Below are 18,226 nucleotides of genomic sequence, written 5' to 3' on the forward strand. Positions count from 1 at the left end.
GCCTATCCTTGAAAAAGTCTAAAAAGTTCAATAATTTATGATGTAAGGATTTGCATTTTGTTTCTTTGGCAGACTGAAGTGGTGGAGCTTCTTTTTAAGAAGGGGGACTGGAGGGGTGTGTGGTCGAATTGCAGGGGAATTATACTCCTCAGCCTCCCTGGTAAGGTATGTTCAGGGCTGCTGGAGAAGAGAGTCCAGTTGATGGTTCAACCTCTGATTTAAGAGGAACAATGTGGGTTCTATCCCAGCTGTCCTTGAGGGAGCACACGTTTGCCCAAGCAGTCTACATTTGTTTTGTGGACTTGGAGAAAGCATATGTACTCTGTGGGTGGGTCTGTGAGTACAGGATTGGTGATTCGCTTTCACGGGCCATTCAGTCCCTGCACAAACAGTGTGAGATTCTGGATCTCTTCAGGGTGGCAGTAGGACTCAGCCAGGGCTTCCCGTTGTCACCCATTCTTTTCAAACTTTTTATGAACAGAGTTTCTTGGTGCAGCCAGGGGGGAGGGGTTTGGTTCAGTTGCCTCAAGATTCTGTTTCTGCTATTTGCAGATGATGTGGTCCTGTTGGCGACATTGTGCCGTGAATCTCCAGCTCTCACTGGAGTAGTTCTCAGCCAAATGTGATGTGCCTGGGATGAAGATCAGCACCTCCAAATCTAAGGCCATGGTCCTCAGTCGGAAAAGAATGGACTGCCCTCTTTGAGTTAGGAGTGAGGTGCTGCCTCAAGTGGATGAGTTCAAGTATCTTGGGGTTTTGTTCATGAATGAGGGAAGAAAGTAGTGTGAGATTGTCAGATAGATCGTTGCAGCTTCCACAGTATTGCATACTTTGTACTGTTCCGTTTCTGAGCTGTGAGGCAAAGCTCTTTGTTTACTGGTCGGTCTACGTTGCCTTGGAATCCTCTAGAACAGGGGTGGGCAATCCTGGTCCTTGAGGGCCACTATCCTGCATGTTTTCCTTGTTTCCCTGCTCCAACACACCTGATTCAGTGTTTAAATTACCTCTTCATGTTCTGCAGAAGCCTCTTAATCACCCATTGATTCAAATCATGTGTGTTGGAGCCGAGAAACAAGTAAAACATGCAGAATAGTGGCCCTCAAGGACCAGGATTGCCCACCGCTGCTCTAGAAAGAGCTGGAAGAGGTGGCTTTGGAAAGACATGTCTGGGCCTGCAACCCAATTCCAGAACAAGAGGCAGATGATGGATGGATGTCATCTGCATAAAACGGAAATTGTCTTATTTTTGTGCAGAGTTGCAGTCATCAAAGTGACAACAGCACTTGTCAGAGTGAGATAATAAAGCACCTTATACTCGATTCTCACATCACTTGATCAAATCCCAAATAACACCATGATGTCAGTCAGTTCGCCACCCACATGTGGAAAATATACAAAGAGAGGCATGAAAACAATAGACAAAAAAAGAACCAGTTTTTGTCAAATCACTGTCACTTCCCTCTCTTCTAAAATATTCTTCCTCTTCACTCATCACTTTATAATTAGATGATAATCACACCCATTGGAAGTTGGTGGCTTTACTGATATGACCGCGTGAACAAGAAGTATCAGGTTTTTCATTTGCATTGTAGAGATAAAAAGCACATTTGACTGAGAAATTACTATCATTTGCATAAACATATGGAAAAGTCATTTATCCATCACATCTGTCAGTCCCAAACTACTGTTCACCCTCTCTAAACGGGATGTTGCAGGAGTTTCACATAAGACGTTATTGATTGTCACCACCCTAGGGAGTAATAATTGGAATCGGTTTTATTAAAACTGTGTTTTTCTTTGCTGCTGAAATGTTTGCCTTCATCAGATCATTTAATCCTCTGAAAAGCATCTTAAAGCCTTGAAAGAACAATTTTAAAAAAGGTGCATGAAAAAGGCTTTTGTGTGGTTCTAAAAACATTGAACGGTTATGGATCATCTTAGAAAACCTCATATCTAAATTTAATGCTGAAAAGTGTAGCATAAATGAGCAAATAAATAAAATGGGGGGTTGGGAAGGCACGTTACTTTGTAGAAACCCCTTTGGTGTGTAGCCAAGATTGGATAACACAGCTGACCACTTGCTTGGCTGTTGAGGCATATCTTTGTTGGTCCCTGTTGAGCAAGATGTTTGCTTAGCACTCTGTCCCTACGGCCTCTTCTACTGAAGGTCTCTAAGATCAGAAATAAATTTTTAAAAAGAAATAACAGTTCAACAGTTAAAGTGGTCCTAAATATAGTGCAGGGTGGAGGATCAGACTGACTTTGAACTCTAACCTGAGACACTTTGACACATGCACTACGGTCCCTTTAATTTCCAAAAAAAAAAACGTCATCTTTTTTCAATGGCAGCAGTGTCGTCAACAGCCAGTGTTGGTTGGGCCAACTGGTGGTCCAGAAAGAGAGAACAGCAGCTGGTCTCATTGCTCCGCCTACCTGCTTCCTGTTTCTGAGTCTGCTAACTGAACTGTTGATGAACCTTATATGAAGAATAAAGTCCAGACTCCAGTAAATGTAATATAATCTTATTGTTGTTCTTGTGCTGTGCCACTTAATGTTGTGGTTTATTTAAAAAGTAAAAAATGACATATGTGACGTGTACCCATGCATGTTTTGCCAGACCCATGTCAACCCAGTCACCCCAGGTTGCTGCTATCATATTTAGAGAAGTTACAAAAAAAATAGGAAGAAGGTATTTAATAAAATCAGAGCAGAAAATACCACTTCCTTTGTATATTGGATGTAAGGAGTACAATGAAGAAGGTATATTTGTGTGTCTGTTACTAGCTAAAATATACTTATTTTCACAACAACCTTCAGTAATCTCTGGTACTCCTTTCTGTTTTGCTTCTAGCCGATGAAAGCTCTGTATGAGGATGGGCATCTCGGCCCGTACTTCTCTGATGAACAGTGTCGTGTGGACTATGTACTGACGTACAGCATTCAGAAGCCTGGCGGTGTCCGGCGGCGGTCATCCAAATTTAGCGACACCAACTTCCTACGACGACTGCGGCGCAGCATGAGCATGAGAAGCAGCCGAGCACCTCTGCAGCCGAAGGAGGACCCCGAGATCGCCGCCCAGGATCAACGGACTGACTACCACGAGGATGACAAGCGCTTCAAGAGGGAGGAGTTTGAAAAAAACCTCATTGAAATGGGACTGAAGCTGGAAAAGGATGAAGGGGTGAGAGTAGTTCAAGGTTTATTCTAGGTTGACTGGAAGATTTTAAAAACAGGCCACTGTTTTATTTCAACTATGATTTTTTTGTTTTTGCTTCTTTTGTTTTGTTTTGTTTGCTAAATGAGGCAACTTCGAGCTGACTGCAAATAAGAGAGGCATAAAATATGTTTAATAGTGCTTTATATTCCAGTTTTTAGTTATGAAAAATTCATCAACCTCAAATATTCCTAAAGTGTGTTAATAAAACATCTTTATGTTTACCCTTTAAAGATGAAGAGAACGCCAGTTTTGCAGTGGCGCTCTGCCTAGCTTAAAGCACAAATGGTTTATTTAAAAATGAGAAAAATGAATTAGAATAAATGTGTTTAAATGCAACAGGTCAGAAATTCAGTTTATGTTAAATGCTTTTTGTTTCTTGAAGCTCAAAGGGAGACGGGGGCGGAGCATCAGCTGTGAACCTAGCTCTCCGTTTAGTTGTTTTAAAGTGGGCTGCAGGATAAACTGAAAGCAGCTGAGACAAATGCAGCGTCACAAGATTTTTGCTGAATTATGTTGCAGCCATGTGCTGCCTGAGGTCAGACATGGTGCTGTTTGCAGTCAGAAGCAGGAAGTGCTCAGTGTGAGTGAGCCATGGAATCAGATTTTGTCTCCCCTTTGCTCCTGCTTCCACCCTGATTTGTTTTTGTCCAGATTTATTAAAGAGCTGCAGTGAAAACTTCACGCTGCAAAGCCTCTGACACTGTTAATTTTGTGTCTGGCCCTCTTGGGTATAGTGTTTATTTTGTCTATTTATTTTTATTTTGTTGGCATGCTAAATTCAGGGACAGAAGCATTTAAACGATTCACTAAATGTGACTTAATAAGGTTTGACAGTGAGTAAGCTGATACTGCAGGGAAAAGAAAGTGTCTGCTGGAGGGAAGTGAATCTCTCCACCAGTGTTAATTAATTGGAACACCAGATCAAGGGAGTATTAGAACTATCACTTTGTAGAGATGTGGTAAACTTTGATTTTTGTCAAGAAAACCTAAGGCAATCTGGAACCAACTATATATTATAATGATGGTAATAACAATCCACTGTATTTATGGGAACCAAATTCTACCCAAATTAACAGGTTTTTAAAGCTGGAATTGAAAGTTTTCAGGCTCAGGAAGGTTTATTACTTCATTTGTCTGGAAAGGCAACCTTTTCAATAAATTGAATCAGTAAGTAATCAGTAAAACCTTCTTATTAATTCTATTCCAGCACTTTGGGTTTTAATGAACAGCTCTGAACATAACAAGCAAGGAGACATTCAAATACTGAGAACTGAAGTCCATGACAGGACAATCAACTGTTATTACTAATCTCATTTAGGTAAGCAAACTTGCTTTAAAGTGCATGGCCTGTCATGGTTTTATTTTTATTGCCATTTTTTTTTTGTATTATTTTTTGTAAAAAAAATTTTTTAAAAAAACTCTCCTTAAATTCCAGGTTGTAAGGGGTGTGAATACTTTTGCATTCCACTGTATTTCATTTAGATTTTAATGTTTTATTAAATTAAGAAAAAAGTTACAGATTCAAGGTAAATGTGTCACTGCTTAAATGTGTAGTTGTTTTTTGTAGTTATACTCCTCTTTGAAAACATCAACGAATGAAGTTTGATACAGATTTTTTTGTTTGTTTGTCCTATTAAATGATTGTTTCCTTTCTATAATGTCCCCTTCAGAGCACTTGGGTCATTTGTGTGCATTTTGCAGCATGGAGGAACAAAACCATTTGTTCCCTGCTGAGTCTGTATCATTTTGGTCCATTTTCTCAGGAAAAGACAAAATGGTGTTAAAATGACTCTCTCTACTGAGAGCCACATGAGTGACCCGTTGACATTAGGCATTGTTGTTTAAAGATTTGTTCTGGGAAAAGCTTTTAGTAACTTGCCCTGTCATCAGAAGTCACCATAAATGGCTGGAAACTGTAAGAGCAAACTTTGGAGATGGCATCCTTTAGATGCATGCTGATTTACAGAAGTGATGGACGGAATCAAGTTTCCTTTGCTAATTCTGTTATCGCCTTGTATCAGTGCAGCTTGAAATGTTTTACTAAGAGATGCAATGGCCATCTACCAATGAACCAATGGAGAACAAGAACAGGAAGATGCATTTTTATGTTTCACTTTTTGGGAATGTGAAATATTTGACAAAGAAATGCTGCCGCATTGCAAGACAGTTTAATTTATTTAGAATGTAAACATCACAAAACTACTTGGCTCCATAACAAAACAATACAAATTTACAACATTTACATTTTCATAGGATTAAAAAAATGGACTTGAACTTAAGTGTTTATAAAACTGTCCTGCTTTAACATGTTTAAATGAACTGGAGTTGATGAGATGCAGTACTAATGATTACATTAGCAATTAAATAACTAATTATCTAAGCAGTTCTATTTGTCAGGGCTTATGCAATTTTTATATTTAGGGAAAGTCTGCTTTGTGAATACAGTAAGGCAGCTCGTTTCAGTGTGTAGTTATTCCTCCATCCAGACAGGTCAGTGTGGAGAGGTGGGGGAGGGAGCGTCCAGTATGTCTGGCTCTGCAGAAGTACCTTTATGTAACATAACAGGCTGTAGACACAATGTCGTAGGCATTAAAAAAAGATCAGACTGTGTGCTGCAATCAAGTGCAGAGGATTTCCACCAAACAGCAAAGCTTTTTGTTAATCAAAAATCTGTCTGTGTCTCTGCTGTTTTTGCCACCTATCTGTTACTTATGGCATTTTATAAACTGCCCCATGTTTCTCCTGACACTGGGATTCCTGTTCTGATAACTCAAATGTTTTGTATTTCAGAGTAAAATCCCTGGGGTTGGCTTCTTGAAGATCCATGCTCCTTGGGACATTTTGTGTCGAGAGGCGGAGTTCATGAAGCTCAAGATGCCAACAAAAAAGGTGCTCCAACCAACAAATACTTGCCTTTAAGCACAATAATTAGCTTTGGGTTTTTTTTTCCACAGTTAAGTACTTTAACTTGAATTTACTGTAAATTATTTTGTTTTGTCCTCCCATTTACTGGACAGTTCATGTGCAGGAAAATGTGCACTCTTATTTCTTTAGAAGAGGAGACTGAGCTGCAAGAAGCTCACTGGATCACCTGCTGTAGTTATTTGTGAAACTCGCATGAATCTGATATTGGCACAAAATGTGAAGTAGCTAATTCTTCTGAGAAACTCCGGTTACTTGATGTAACTCTCCACCCTGCACGTTTCCTACTTACCAGCCCCCACTCCAAACATAAGACCACCTTACGGCAATTCTTGCTTCTCACAATGCTTATTTCCTCCTTTACTCATGCAGTGCTAATTAATGTAGCACAGGGGTCTCCAATCCTGGTCCTCGAGGGCCACTATCCTGCGTGTGTTACTCTCCAACACACCTGATTCAGTGGTTAAATTACCTCTTCATGTTCTGTTAATCACCCATTGATTCAGATCAGGTGTGTTGGAGCAGAGAAACAAGGAAAACATGCAGGATAGTGGCCCTCAAGGACAAGGATTGGAGACCACTGATGTAGCACAACAAGTGTTAACACACAAGCAAAAGTTTTTGCATAATAAATTACCATGTCCACATGGTTGGGAGGAAGACTTCTGGTGAAATCTGGTTTACTTACCTCAAGTCCTGTAGCTGAAAAACACTTTCTTGAAGCAAAGTTTCCAGGTACAGCAACATGTGCTGCTGCTAATCCTGTCAGCTTTATATGCCTTCATTTTCACTGGTCCAATGGATACCGTAAAGCTGAACTTCCTATGACCACAGCTTCTACTTTATAACCCTTTCAAAATAAAGTATAAAGTCAGAAAGACAATGGGGATGAGTGATTTTCCCCTTTTTTATGATGGGAGTGGGCAGAGCAGTTGAGTTGAAAAAGCATACCAATTAGAAAAAGTGAGATGCCAAAGGTACAACTTTGACTGTCACTATCAGGTGCCAGTGTTTAAAATGCAGAACTAAATAAATAAAAGTTTGTGACTGTTGCATCATTTTTTTGAATATTGAAAAATCACTGTCTATCGCTAATAAAAAGTTAATTTTAAAGTCTGCATTTGTATTACCAAGTTGGTAAATTATTCGAAAAGCCTAACCTTCACTCTTTACTGTGCACATAACTTACATCCACTTTGTCACTTGACAGATTATGTACAGTACACATATTTGCAGCTGATAGCCATCTAATGTAAAAGTTGTAAAAGCTGTGAATGTGTATCTTTCAGCACATGGTTTGCCTGAGATAACATCAGCCGACATTTTGTTTCTTTCTTAGGTCTATGAGGTTAAACAAGGCAGCAATCTGGTGGAGAAGACCCGTCAGTTCATTCACAAAGTCACCGGTCCTCTCCACCCCAAAGTGAACGCCGCCCGACCACAAAACGTCAAATCCCTGTCTCATCCATTTTCCAGAGAAAAGCAGCATCTGTGAGTCAAATCTCTTCTTATTTATTAAGTGTGATTGTTCCTAATGTTTATTTAAAAAGTGGGCTTCATTACCACAAAACAGTTGATCATGTAATCCCCACAAAGTGCATCTTTATGTAACTGTTTCTTCTCTTTTCTTCCTTAAAGGATTTTTTTTTTTTCAAGCTGGCCCAATTTTCTGTCTCTTAAATAAAATGTTTGTGACATGTTTTTGGTTCTAATGCTGCCTTGTTAGGTGCTGGTTTTAGAAGAAGAAAAGAGATGCAGGAGAGCTGCTACGTTTGATTTCACCATGAGCTACAAGCTGCCATGGAAAACTACATTTGGACAAAAATACCACTCACTGACCCTCAAAGCACCTAATTACTGTATACTGTCCATTTCTCTCTGGGTTTTTAGAGGCTAATGTTAGGAAGTGAAGTAATTAATGCACTTATTTGCACCAATATTTAACACCCACCACTAAAAGTCAAATGGCAAGCGATAAACATTTTGTCTGTCTGTATGCATGTGTGTTTGTTAGCCATTTTAGCAAAATATCTCATAAACCAATGGATTATTAATGGATTTTAATAAGACTCAAAACACTGGATGCACATCTACAACCGATTGACTTTTAGAAACAACTCTGTTTAAAGATGGCCGCCACAGCCAACTGACATAGGACCTCACATAACATTTTTTTTTCAAGCTTTTCCCAAAACAGCTTAAACTCAAATTTCTCAACATAAGATTATCTTAGCCTAAATTCTGGCATGAAAGGCAAAGGGTGATATGCATTCCCTTGGGGAATGCTAGGCCTTTAATTATTTTTGTAATAATGGAAAATGAATGAAACTGGAATTTACAAATAAAAAAGAACATCCCAAGAATTTGCAGTTAGGATATATAATAAAATGAAACAACTAATGAAGTGTCATTAGCTAATTTGTAAGACCTAAACACCACAAAAAGTAAGACAATTCAGTCTTTTTTTTTTTCTTTGTTGTAACAATGTTCTTGGCAATAAATTCTACCAATCAGGTGCGTGATTGGCAGCACCTGTGAGCAACCACTGGTAATTCCATTTCTCCACAGCCTGACTCTATCCTCCAAGATGGTGTGCCTGCAGTGCCCCATGCCATTGAATAGCTGTGGGATCAGCTTGGATGTGCTGTTTGTTCCAGAGTAACCAACACAACTACGTTGGCTGACTTCCAAACAAATCCCGGTTGAAGAATGGGATGCCATCCAACAATAGTGTGTGACCAAACTGGTGGGCAGCATGAGGAGAAGGTGCCAGGCTGTTTTGGCTGTCTACGGCCAATATGGCTTGTTTCTTCATTTTTCAATCCAGTAAACAATACCAAGCAAGAGCCAATACCTGAATAAGCTGTTTGGGATTGGAAGAGAAGATTTGGCAAATTCTTCATGGGTGCAACCCACATACTCAACTCTGCTGCTCAACCCACAAATGCAATTTCCTTACAAATGCGGCACCATTTAAAGGAAGATAAACAGACTTTCCAATAGAATGAGATATTTTTCAATGAGGCATTGTTACAACAAAGGAATAGTCAACCACACACCTGCATACAGGCCTTATGTGAAACGGTTGAGACCAACCAATAAACAAGTAACAGTGCTGTCAAAGGAGAGCATCTTAACTCGACAGGATTGCATGGAAATGACTGACTGGAGCGTCTTCAGAGAAGCAGCCACCCTCAGTGACCACATGGATCTACAGGAGTACACAGTGACAGTTATGGATTACATGAAGAAGTGCAAATGTGATTTAACAACAATGAAAACAATCACTGTATACTCAAACCAAAAATCATGGATGACCTGTGAGGTTTGCTCCCCGCTAAAGATCCAAGACATAGCTTTCCGAGAAGGAGATGCAGCAGCTCTGGAAACTAAAACAAACTGCAAGGAGCAACCTGACTTGGGTGATTAAGTAAGCAAAACACCAATACACAGTGAGGATCAGCAATGACTTTGCATACAATAAGGATCCGGGACGTCTGTGGCAGGGATTTGAAACCATCACAGACTACAAAGCTTTCCCACAGATCTGCAACAGCAACCCCTCTCTCCCTGACAAGTTAAATATTCTCTATGCATGATTTGAGGCAACAAACAAAACACCTGCCCAGAAAGCCATACCACAATCAGAGGGACATACAAACACACTCTGCCTCACACCAACCAGTATGAAAAGTCCTGTATGGCATCAACCCCCCACAAGGTAGCTGGGCTGGGCAACATACATGGACAGGTCCTCAGAGACTGTGCTGACCAGCTGAAAAACATCCTCACAGACATCTTTATCACATCTTGTCACCAGGCTGTTGTCCTAAAATGCCTCATATCTGCCTCCATCATCCTCCTGCCCTCTAAATTTGACCCCCATCAGTATGTATATCGTGCAAAAAGATTTGTTGAGGATGCTGCATCTGCTGCTATACATGTGGCTCTCAAACACCTTGAGCAAAAGGAGACATGTCAAGATGCTGTTTATCAATTTCAGCTCTGTGCTCAATACAAACATCCTACAGTATAAAAACTTCTACAGAAGCTGAGCACGTTGGGCTTTACCACATGACACTTCAACCGGATCCTGGACTTTCTTACAGGCAGACCACAGTCAGTGAGGACAGGGAAGTGAACCTACAGCAGCATCACACTGGGAACTGGCTCCCCCCAGGGCTGTGTGCTCAGCCCTCTTCTGTTCACTCTGCCGACTCATCATAAAGTTTACAGTTGACACAACGGTAATCTCATCAACAACAACAATGACTCATTGTACAGAGAGGAGGTGGAGCAACTGACCAGTTGGTGCAACAACCACTACCCCTCACTGTACGTGGAAAAAAAAAAAAACTAGATAGTTTAGGACTTTAGGAGGGGCAGCAGGGAGCACCCCCTGCTGATCATCAACGGTACTCCTGTTAAAAGGGTCAATAGCACAAAGGTCCTGGGGATGCACATTGCAGACAACATAATCTGGTCCATTAACACCACTGCCTTGATCTAAAAAGCACCAAAAATGCCTTCACTTCCTGTGTAGATTCGAAGGCCAAATCACCGACACCCATCATGAAAACATTCTACAGAGGGACAATGGAAACCATCCTGACCCATTGTATCACTGTTTGGTATGACAGCTGCTCTGCTGCAGATAGAAAACTCCTGCAAAGAACAGTGGGGTCAGCAGTGAGATCACTGGTGCCCCCCACTCCCCCTAGCGAACATTTATAAAGGCTGATTTGTAAGAAAAGCCGTAAGCATCATGCTGGACCCCTGTCACCCCTCCCACCATTTTTGTGTTTCTACCCTCAGGTAGGAAACCGCAGAGCATTCAGGCCAAATCTCCAGACTGTGCAACAATTTTTTGCTTTGTTTTTATTCCTCAGGCCATCAGGATAGCAAACTCCCTTCACAAGCTTCCCCCCCTTCATTCTTCCTGTCATGGACTAAACAAATGCACATGCACTTTTATAAAACAAAAAATGCATAAAGCATTTTTTTCTCCCATAACCATGCTGCTTTTTAAATAATCTGTATTTTATGAGATGCTTTATGTATGTTTTTAATAGTAATTTTTGTGTTTTATGGTATTTGTTAGTATGTTTCAAAGTGTGAATGTCTTTTCTACAGTGTGAATTGCTTGATGTCTGGGGAGAATGATGGCTCTCTTTCACATACATTAAAGTGACAAAGAAACCTTTTAAATATCCTTACTTTTTGTGCTAAGTATATATAAGTTGAAGTTGGACGGAGAGAAATATGTGGACATGGATAAATCTAATCTAAGATCAGTCAGTTGAGTAACAGTACCCTGTTTGTCTGAACAGCTCACTGGATGACAGATTTTGAAACCTAGATGCTCCAAACAAAATGACAGCCTTTGAATTAGTAGCAATATATGTTTTCACATGCAAAAAAGGTAAAGAAAAAAAGTGCCACTATATTGGACAAACTCATACTTTTATGCTACTGTCACTTCATACAGCAACATAAAGGTATGAAATGTTTATGATTAGTCTGCTGTCACCATATGTAAAGAATTAAAATGATTTTTTGGTTCTGTACAGCCAGGCAAAGTCCTGTTAGCCCATAGTTTTGGTTCATTATGAACACACTGCTCTGCTTAAAATGCACAGGTAAAAATTTTAAATCCACTTTTTGTCAAGAACTTTTAAAAACTTAAAGAGTGAAGACTCGATTTAGCTACTAACAGGAGAATGAGGGCTAATATTACTCGTTTTCTGCTTGTGAAAATCTAAGCTGCTATAAATCGTGAATATTTAGAAACTGATTGGGGTGAAAACATTTTCAAGATGCCATCCCAATTTTTTCAGCTCAAAACTTTTCATCTTTAAGTAGCAATTTCCCATCAGAGCATTGAAAATTTCAAGTTGATATTGTCTGATAAATAAAATATCTTCACGAAAACCAGCAAAGAAAAGAGGTGCTAACCCGTATTATTACCAGCTCAGGGTAATTTGAATAAGCAGCTTCATCTAAACAACCTTCTGAATTATTAAAACCCAGCATGGAGAAGGAATAAACATCTGAGGGTGAGACAAGCCTATAAAGCTGTCTGAGTTAAATACGGCAGAACAGCTTTGGAGCGATGCTGTCTGACTGCATTCTGCTGAAGCCCCCATCCCTCACTTAGTCACCCCCGCCCTCGGGCCAACAAACAGCAAGTCTGACTCACAGGACATTTACATTTTCTGAACACTGTTACTGAGGAGGAATCACAGCTTGAGTAACAGGATGACAGATTAGCCGTCCACAGAAGTCGGGACTTTGTGGATGCAGCAGCATGTTTAATCCCAACGAGTGAAGCCGCCTTCACATGCAGCATCAAAGAAGAACAATGTCTTGCCCTCGGCCTGCTGGGATGTATGGAGGAGAGAGTGGGCAGTGAGTGGCTATATTTACAGCTCTGACTAACAGCTAGCAGGAGATCTCCCTCCACACCTTCCCCGTCTCCTCATCAGATCTGAAACCACTCCAGGCCGGTTCCCCGAGAATAAACCTGTTTACAGATTCTACTTTAATCTGGCTTTCAAAGCACCCCAGCTTTATCTTCTGGGTTTATTCCCCTACACTGTTACAGTGCTGTCAGATCTTAATCTCACACACACAGAGATTGAGTAATCTCTTCACTCAGACTTCTCATATGAATGAGGTCCGTGGGTAAATCCAGAGCTCCAATCAATGGCAGGTTATGGATTGTTGTGTCAATCTGTCGCATCCAGAACATCACCCCCTGCTTTGTTTTGGTGAAAACAACTTTCACTTCAGTTTTACACTTTGATCACTGTTCTTAATACAACATTCTGCTGATTTATGGGATTTTGTGAGGTTTTGTTTGGGATGCTTTTTTTTTTTTCCTCCTGAACTATTTTGGATTAGTACCTCTAAGACATACAAACAAACAGTTTTGGAAAAATTGGTAGTTTCAAAATTAAAAATAAAAACAAAATAAAAGGAGTAAATAATATCTGAATAAAAAAATAAAGAATATTTCTGAATAAGGACAACAGGTTTAATTTGAACAGAGTAAATGATGTGCGGTGAAGCCAATGTCCCAACACGAGGACGCAGGTTCTCAGGAGGTTAAATCTGTTTCATTTCAGTTTTTTTTCCCCCTAAACCTTGCTAATCGTTTAATTGAATTTAATTAATTCAATCGAGTTTGTTTATGTAGTGCCAATCGTCAACAGGTGTCCCCTCAGGACATTTTAAAAAAGAAAGAGCAGAGAAAAGCAAATGGGTCTAATTTATGTCAAATCACACGCAATTCAATTCCATCCAGAACGGATCCAGGTTCAAAACCTATACAGTTTAATTTAATCCAATTATAACAGTGTAATTAGGTTCAGAATATCACAAAATGCCTATAAGTGAAAAGTTGTCCATTTAAGGACACCAGTAGATTCCACCATGAGCAAGCATCTACAGCAAAATAAGAAATAACAGGGTTATAGTCTGGCACTCTTCAAAGGTGATCTTATTCTTACCCTAAAGGTAAAAACAAAAACACATAAACCTCACTTATGGAAAGCTCATGTTTTTACACGTGAATTAAAAAGTAGCATTCCTTGAAGGAATGCATTTAGTCCACCACATTTCATGACAAGGTTTTAAACAAAGATGTTACGTAATCTGGTAACACCCAAAGTATCTGTAGAGGGCACCTTTCAGGTAAAATCACACCAAATTTTAGCTTCTTTCTATAAAAGTAACAGTGTTTTCCTCATGTTATTACGTGTTAAATCCATGGCACCTTTGTGCAGTTTTCCTTAATGGTTTCTTTTTTTTTCAGCTCTTTTTCTGAAATAGCTCTGGAGTTTGAAGAAAAAGTCTGTTTTTACAGCCATGTGTCTTACCTCGTTTTATTTCTCTGCGTCTGACACTGAAACTGAACCCGTTTTTTGTTCACTTCCCAGATTTGATCTGTCTGACAGAGACAAGTTCTTTGACAGCAAGACAAGAAGTTCAATAGTAAGTATAAGTCTTCCTAGTGATCGGCCGTTTAAGGGGGAACCGTTTCCATTTACATTCTGAGAATAAACTAATGACTGCAATACCCATGCTCATATATAGGCGTTTTTCTACATCTAATATACCCTTTATCCATCTTGCTTCTTTAAGCAAGGGAGGGGCTCCTTTGGCCTCTGCACAAAGCCATAACACCTACACAGAACTATCCAGTACCTCACTAATGACTAGATAATGTGATTGACCTCACAGTATTGGATGGAGCAGTCCTTGGCTCTCGGTTGTGCTTCAGCTCACATCAATAAAACTCTGTGCAGTTCTTTGTATTTTACAGCTTCTGAAGTCGACGTGAAACTCTGGCTTTTGCCTGATTTTATTTTTGTCCATCTGCTTCCATTTCTCTTGTGTTATAGCAAACGAAAAAAACTAATCAGCAGCTGTGTTTCTCCCGTGTCTTTGTTTTTAAGGCTGCTTTTAAGTTTCGTGTTTGTTTTCTTTTACTTTTTAATGTGTTTTGTTGTTTCTCCAGGTTTATGAGGTACTGAAGAGGACAAGATGCACGAAAGCCAAATATTCCATGGGTAAGGCTCCCGATCTCACCCATACAGAATAAATAAACATCTTTTGTATGTTTAGTCCTGTGTTTCTATAGGGGTCCTTAAAATGAGGCCAAAACAATTGGAAAAAAAAAAAAAACACACAAAGCAACTTGATTTCTACTCTGTAGTCAAATCTGTTTCTCTACCCATCTGAGGAGCTCTTTCTCAGTTCCACAGTGGAGCGAGTGGCGTTCAAAGCTTTAAACTGCATGAGACGCTCTGTTTATGCAAGCTACATTCACTTTCTTAAAGTTGACCATGACTCCAAAAAGTTCAAATTAAAGTTCCTTCTTGATCTTTACCCAAGCAGAGAAATGGTCAGATCACCAAAACAAAGTTCATATTTTAGACATCTCTCACCACCGTTAGAACAAATGCTGACATTATCTGCGTTTAGATCTTTAGGATTTCAGGAATTGCAGATTTAATCTATAATTTTAGACAGATCATTTCTTACAGCTATGTTGTGTTCCTATTATTGGCCGAGGTAAGGCAACATGGCAGCTTTTCTAAAAGGGATTTTTTTTTTTTTTACTTGGTAAAAACCATGATAATGAAGGATTTAAAGTATTTTGTTTTGGTCAAGAAATGAATCATGAAACAGTTGCAGCAAGTCTGTCATATGTATCCCATCCTGAGCTTCGCTGACACGTTTTCCAACTGGAGCAACTACTTGCAAAGTGTTTATCTGGAATTCCTCTGACTAAAATATAAAAAGGAAAAAACTCCATGATAGGTTTTGATGTATTCTTGTAAATGTCCTTCCACATCGGTTTTTATGATAATTGCAATTTGTCAATTTAGCCGTCTTACATGGTTTTTTCTGGGCGTTACTGCTGTGTGTGTGTGTGTGTGTGTGTGTGGGTGTGTCAGGGTTTTAATCTTATTGCATGATCCTGTGTTCAGGGATCACCAGTCTGCTATCCAGTGGTGTCTACACAGCTGCTTATCCTCTGCATGATGTGAGTACAACACATTCAATCACATTTTATTTCTCGGGATATCAGGAAATCTCCTCCCTGTTTATGTTTTGTCTTCATAAAACTTCTTTCTAAAAGATGCAATAATCACTCTTGAACAATGTTAATTTATTTATTTTTAGTTTATTTAAAAAAAGGTTAGATGTGATACAAAGTTATTTCATTTTTTTATCTCACTTTCTCAACATTCTGATTTGGTAAGACATTAATTGAAAACACTAAAGTGTTTTGTTAATTAACTTTTTGCTTTTAGGGGAGCTTGAATTTTCTTTAGTCATGTTTCAAATAAAAATTCTTTCAGATCAGCTTTTGACTTTCTCTTAAAGCCCAGGCATGGCCCCATTTGTTTCATTTTAATCCCCTTCCCAGGAATCACTAACTGTTTTTACTAAAATAAACTGATCGCACAGGAATACCATGACTACATAATGAAAAAAGCTCCTTGTGTGCTTAATAAACACTGCTGCAGACGGCACGCTCTGACAACAGGACGATAAGCTTAATTTTCTAATGTAATTATAGCTATTTTTCTTTTTGGCACTGGTACAAATAGATTTAAGGAGGCAAGGAACAAACAAACAAGTTTTAAAAAGTCATGAAAAAGTAATGCGCTTTGGCGTTTCAATTGATTAAAAAAAAAGTAACCCTAAATTGTTGGCGTGTCCATGTGTGTGTGTTACAGGGAGACATTGAGGGGCTGAATGCAGAACTTAATGACAGAAAGGTAAGTGAATGATCCGATTAAGTCTAAATCATCAATTCAAAGACAAACAAAACTACACACACACACATAACAGTGCAGCTGAGAAAGCAGTAAGGAAGTGGCCTTTTGTTTGTGTGTTTCAGCTCACTACATGTTCATGCGCCTCAGTGGCAGCCTTTCATTGAAATACACAAACTCAAAGTGTCTCACATATGAAAAAGAAGGCCATGGTTATGTATTCTAAAAAGGGTTAAGTAGCATCTATGTAATTCACAGATCGTGTTTGTTTTTCCTGAAGAATTCCAAAGTAAATGGGCAAGTTTATTGTTATATTTATGCTCAGGGTTTGAGAAAAGTCTGACATTAGTTTCAAAAAAATGAAACCAGCAGTTATTGTAAAATAGTTTGGTTCTCCATCTGGAGTAGGCCACAACAAAATGCTACCCTCACTGTGACGCTAGCTTAACATTTATTTTATTAGTATAAACATGTTAATTTAAAGGCTTAGCATTCCTTGGAGGAAAGAATACGGCCTGCCGCCTTTCATGCCAGAGTTTGAAACCAAAATCATGGCATTGTAGCCAGTTTGGGCAAAACCTGAAGATAACATTTACACACAATGTCATGGGACTTCACAGGATCTTGTGTGATCTGTATGTGTTGAGAGTTGTTGTCAGCTACATGACATTTTAGCCGATTATCTGCAAAATTCTCTGACTTGTAGCCATTTTTGTATTGGCTAAGGTTGATCAGCTGTTAAAGTGAATTGGGTTGACTCCAAAAGGTAATCAGTTGTACCTGTACTCCAGCCTTCTGCTGTGTAAGAAACAAAATAACAACTCAGTTGGAAAGACGCAGTTATCGCGAAGGCAGCAGAGTCATAAGTACTCTTCTGTTCTAGCAGGATCCTGAGAAAAGCGTCACCTCGGTGCGCCACATTAGCATCCTCGTATCATGTCCAAGTGTACCTTTTGAAGGAGGGGTGCTTGGTGAGAAGTGGGAACAAGAGAAGGAAGATTTCATCATTGTTTGCTCTCAGGCTCAGCCGTGCCGTCTGTACACTCCGCTGCTCCTCGGCGAAGAAACACCTTCTTTTGTCGCTTTGCAGCTTGTTTCTCTGCCCGTGAACGGGGTGTGTAATTACGTGTGAAAATGTTCCACCGACTCAGCTGAGATGTGAATGTGATATTCTCCTTCTAGTTGTAGGACGGAGCGGAACGTCTACGCGGAGCACGAATGCAGTCATCTGCTCATTATTATTCAGCATGACTGATCGCTCAGCAGTCATTTGCATAGAAATATGTTTTATTCTGCGGTGCTTAGATCACAGCGGAGGTGTGATGCGTGCTGCTCTTCTGTGTGTGTGTTTTTATTTTTTGTTTGTTTTTTCATTATCATACTAAATTATGATACAGTGGATCATATCGTCCTCCTCTTTCACACCATCCCTCTGCATGTCCTCCTTCAATACATCCATGAACCTTTTCTGTGGACTTCTCCTTTTTCTTCTCTCTTGAAGCTCCATATTCAACATCATTTGTCCAATATGTTTGCTATCCCTCCTCTACACATGTCCAAACCATCTCAGCCTCTCTAATTGTGTCTCCAAACATGAGCTGTCCCTCTGTTCGACTCATTTCTAATCATGTCCAGTTTGATCCCTCCCAATGAAAATCCGAACATCTCATCCTCCTGTCTTTTTGCAAGTGCCACCATCTCCAAACAAAGAGAGCTACAATTCCATTATTTTTCAAAAAAGAATTATCTTGGTGTAAAACTTGAGCATGAAAGGCAGAGAGCGATGTGAATTCCC

The 18,226-nt window shown here is 39.6% G+C and overlaps 1 protein-coding gene across 3 annotated transcripts in view; it reads left to right on the forward strand.

The window, feature by feature from the left end:
• Positions 1-18,226, forward strand: part of ano1a (anoctamin 1, calcium activated chloride channel a) — a 55,203-nt gene that overhangs the window by 15,926 nt on the left and 21,051 nt on the right. For all 3 annotated transcript variants that reach the window (XM_037979740.1, XM_017419630.3, XM_017419629.3), the window contains exons 3-9: positions 2,852-3,181; positions 6,008-6,106; positions 7,479-7,630; positions 14,080-14,134; positions 14,661-14,712; positions 15,637-15,692; positions 16,393-16,434. In XM_037979740.1, the coding sequence (XP_037835668.1) occupies positions 2,852-3,181; positions 6,008-6,106; positions 7,479-7,630; positions 14,080-14,134; positions 14,661-14,712; positions 15,637-15,692; positions 16,393-16,434 (786 nt within the window). The remainder of the gene's footprint in view (positions 1-2,851; positions 3,182-6,007; positions 6,107-7,478; positions 7,631-14,079; positions 14,135-14,660; positions 14,713-15,636; positions 15,693-16,392; positions 16,435-18,226) is intronic.

The sequence above is a fragment of the Kryptolebias marmoratus genome, linkage group LG15 (assembly GCF_001649575.2).
Source record: "Kryptolebias marmoratus isolate JLee-2015 linkage group LG15, ASM164957v2, whole genome shotgun sequence".
NCBI lineage: Eukaryota > Metazoa > Chordata > Actinopteri > Cyprinodontiformes > Rivulidae > Kryptolebias > Kryptolebias marmoratus.